Raw genomic sequence first — 3,749 nt, forward strand, 5'->3', positions numbered from 1 at the left:
TACTTACTTTTAGTTCCCTTTTTGCAGTGTAAAAGTCTGATTCCATTGGCAGGATCTTTGGTTTCGTTGAAGCATATAAGGTTGAGCAGATCCTGCCGGCACAGGCCGTTTGTTTAGATTTTACCCGATCAAAACTCCTTAAACCCTGGAAAGCTTTTCTAAATATGACTAATGATGTAAAAGCGGCATTCCTGCAGTTTGATAGGTTCAATTGGCAACAAACCTGCCTGTAAGATACAGGCCGCCACTCGATGTAAGATGCAAATGAAATATTTGGTTTAAAATTGTTTTAGTTTTAATAGAGAAAATATCGGATGCCATTTTTTGTACCTTCTGTATTTATGAATAAAAAAATAATAATTGAATTCCTTGCTGCCTTACCATGTACCTTTGAAGCAGTTTACAATAATCAACTTATTGTAATTTATTAAATTCTCTGTGGCCGTGGAATGGGGCTTTGACTCCAATTTTTCTCTTCCTCACCTGGTCAGACTATATGTAGCGCTGGGCAACAATAACAACACTTAAAAAAAAAAAAAAAAGAGTGACAAAAGATGAGATTATCGTTTATAACGAGATGGTCTGTACAACTTTTGTTTTCCAGTAGGTTATTTTTCAGCTGTTGCTCCCATTTACCTATGGCTGTTTGTTAAAAAATGTGCATGTGAGACGTTTTGGGATAAAAGCTTTGCTTCAGATTCATTTTTATAATTACTTTATGAGAAGAAAAACCATCATATATCTGCATTCAGCCTAAAAATATTGAGATATTTCTGGTCCATGTCGCCCAGCCCTGCTTATACGTAAAATTAAATCTAATTATTAAAAGAAAGCTGCTCAGGCAGGAAAACGCAACCTGCAAACAAGAGACTCAAGAAAAATGTTATTAACCAGTATATTAACCAGAAGATATGGTAGTTTAAAAAAAAGTGAGTTTGTTACAAGTTACACCAGCATCCCAGAGTTAAAGCTGTTAGTAACTTATGTTATAGCAATGATAATAATAAACAAATACAAATCTACTTTTGTAGCACTGTTACAGTAAATACTAGAAATGTAAATTGAGCAAGCCTCAGCGGAGGTGGTATCATGGTTTGGAGACATACAGGCCGTCTAGGACATCACATCTGGAGTTTGGTTCAAAGAAACCAAATACTTTATAATTAGTATTATTAAATGCAAATACTTGAATGCAAATAATCAGCTGCAATATTAAGTCACTTTAAAAGCAAAACTTTTTGAATGAAGCCTGGGTTGTGGCTTGAGCATATTCTGACAGATGTCTGGTGAAGAGACTTGAACTCAGATCAAACCGGTTTCAGGATCAGTTTGCACATTTATTCATACACAGGTTTCATGAGGAAATCAGTTCATTCTGCAGCACAAATGTCCAACACCTCCAGAGGAGCCCTCAGTGCTTCCCTGCTTTTCCTCTCCTCTTCCCCCCTCCTGCTTTTCCTCCCTTCCCTTTCCCTCCGGCCCCCTTACCCTTCCCCTTCGCCGGCGTGCCGCCTTTGCGCCCCTTCCCTCCGGCCCCCTTGCCCCCGGCGCCCTTCCTCCGCCGCGCCGCGGCCTCCTCCCTGTCCTCCTCCCTCATCTGCGTGTTCACGGCCCTGGTGATGTCCAGCCGCGGCGTCTTGCTGCCCAAGCTCTTCAGCAGCTCCAGCTGCCTCTGCTTCTCGCTGGAGAAGTCCCCGATGAGGGGCGAGAACTTCCTCCTCTTGCCGGAGTTCTTGGGGGGCTTCTCTTTGGGCAGCCGGTCCTGGAACCTGCCCACGGACGCCGTGGACGTCTGGGCCACGCTCACGGCCTTGGCCAGCTCGTCTTTGGACTGCTGCGCTTTGGGGAGCAGACCCACGCCGGGCGTCTTGATCTTGTGCGCCCTGGCGATGTTCCTCAGCCGGTTCAGCTCGTTCTTGGCCACCCGCTCCTTCTTGGCCTTGTTGCGCTGGGAGAACTGGTCCTCGTTGGGGTCGGCGGTCTGCGGGACCTCGATCAGCCAGTCCTTGGTGTTGTCGTTGGCCCGCTTGTAGCCCCAGCGCCTCCTCCACTCCTTGGCGACGTCGTCCCAGACCAGGTTGGTCTTCTTCTTCTTCTGGATGCCTTTCAGCTTGGCGAACTGCTCCCACTTGGTCGGGGGTCTGGGCTTCGGCGGGGGCTTCTCTCGGGGCAGCCGGGTGCTCTGCTCCGGTAGTTTGGCCACGATCACCTCCTCGACCCGCTCCGTGGGCAGCTTCCACAGCTCGTTGATGAGGAGCTGCGTGTTGTCCCGGGCCAAGGCTCGCAGGAAGTCCTCTTTTTTCTGCTCCCGGAATTCCCGGGAGTCGATGCGGTTTTTGTCGCAGGCCAGGAGGTTCCCGACGTCAAACTCCAGCTCCAGTTCCTTCTGGACGGAGATGCTCCGCAGTTTTTCTGCCTCTTCTTGCTCCGCTTTGGCCAGCAGCTCCTCCACACTGCACGCCGCCATCTTGCTCAGCTCACTGCGCCAGGCAACACGTGCGAAGCAGGAAAAAACACGAGGATTTATTTCCGGGTCAGAGGCGGACTGAGGATGTTCCTGCAGTGGCCACAAGGTGGCGGTGTTTAACCAGATGTCCAGAGTTCGCTTTCTTCTTCAGAACATTTTAAAACTTTTTGGTACATGGACCAAATTTGTCAAGTCAAAGGAACCCGAGGGCCAAAAAATTAACACATTTTTTTAAAACAATTTTTTTTACATGTTCTACAAAATATGATCATTTTAAATAAATAAACAAGTCCGATTTTTTGTAGGAAATGATTCAAATTATTGTACGTCCAAAAGAAAATAAAAAGGGTTTTGCTCATTTGTTGAATTAAAAGATATTCATTCAGTTTTTAAACTATTTTCGAATAATTTAATTTGACTCTTTAACGATAATAAACTTTACCTTATTTTTGGTCCAGCAATAAAAGAACAGTGTTTGGTTCAGTTGTTCTTTCAAAACACTTGCTGTAATTAGCTGATTTTAATAATTGAATTCAAAGCAGATTTTAATGCACCAAAGGCTGCATTTGATTAATTAAATGCCATTGGATAGATGTTCCTATGAAATTAAAGAGAATGTCAAAAGTGTGTTTATAAAACGATGAATACTTTGTGTTGTACTTAACATATTCAATTGTAGGATTTAACCTTTCTGTAATAATTTTGCCCTAATTAAAACCGAAAAATTTCCATCTGCATCAGCCACCTGTGCTGGTGGACCAAATCTTTCTTGAAATACAGATGGTGGGGCCACCCAGAATCAGTACAGGGGCTGCAAATGGCCCCCCAGGCTGCACTTTGGACACGCCTATTTTAAAGTATATTAGAGTTTATTTATACATTTACACATTTATACAGAGACCAGACTTTAAATGTGGAACATGGAAAAATCAGACTAGGAAAGAAAGAAATAAATTATGGAGGGAAGGAAGGTATGAAAGAATGAAGAAGGGAGGGAAAGAAAAATAGAATTAAGGAAGAAAGATAAGGAAGGAAGGAAGGAGAAAAGAAATAGGGCACAACTGAAAGAATGTATTTAGATATGAGGGAAGAGAAGGTAAGAAGGAATGAAGGTGAGGGGAGAAAGGAAGGATAGGAAGTTAGAATGCATAGAAGGGAAGAATGAAGGATACAGGAAGTGAAAGAAGAAAAGACAGAATGAAGGAAAAAATGAGAGAAGGAAAGAACTAGGGGACAAAGAGGAGAGGAACGAACGAAGAAGGGAAGGAGCTGGTAATGAAGG

The 3,749-nt window shown here is 43.8% G+C and overlaps 1 protein-coding gene across 1 annotated transcript; it reads right to left on the minus strand.

Annotated features, from left to right (window-relative positions):
• Nucleotides 1-1,316: 1,316 nt before the first annotated feature.
• On the minus strand, nt 1,317-2,508 carry rrs1 (ribosome biogenesis regulator 1 homolog). The gene has a single exon (XM_012879639.3). It carries the CDS (start codon nt 2,465-2,467, stop codon nt 1,412-1,414), a length of 1,056 nt encoding a protein of 351 aa, XP_012735093.2. The 5' UTR covers nt 2,468-2,508; the 3' UTR covers nt 1,317-1,411.
• Nucleotides 2,509-3,749: the final 1,241 nt, after the last annotated feature.

Source organism: Fundulus heteroclitus, chromosome 21 (genome assembly GCF_011125445.2).
Source record: "Fundulus heteroclitus isolate FHET01 chromosome 21, MU-UCD_Fhet_4.1, whole genome shotgun sequence".
In the NCBI taxonomy this organism is placed as follows: domain Eukaryota; kingdom Metazoa; phylum Chordata; class Actinopteri; order Cyprinodontiformes; family Fundulidae; genus Fundulus; species Fundulus heteroclitus.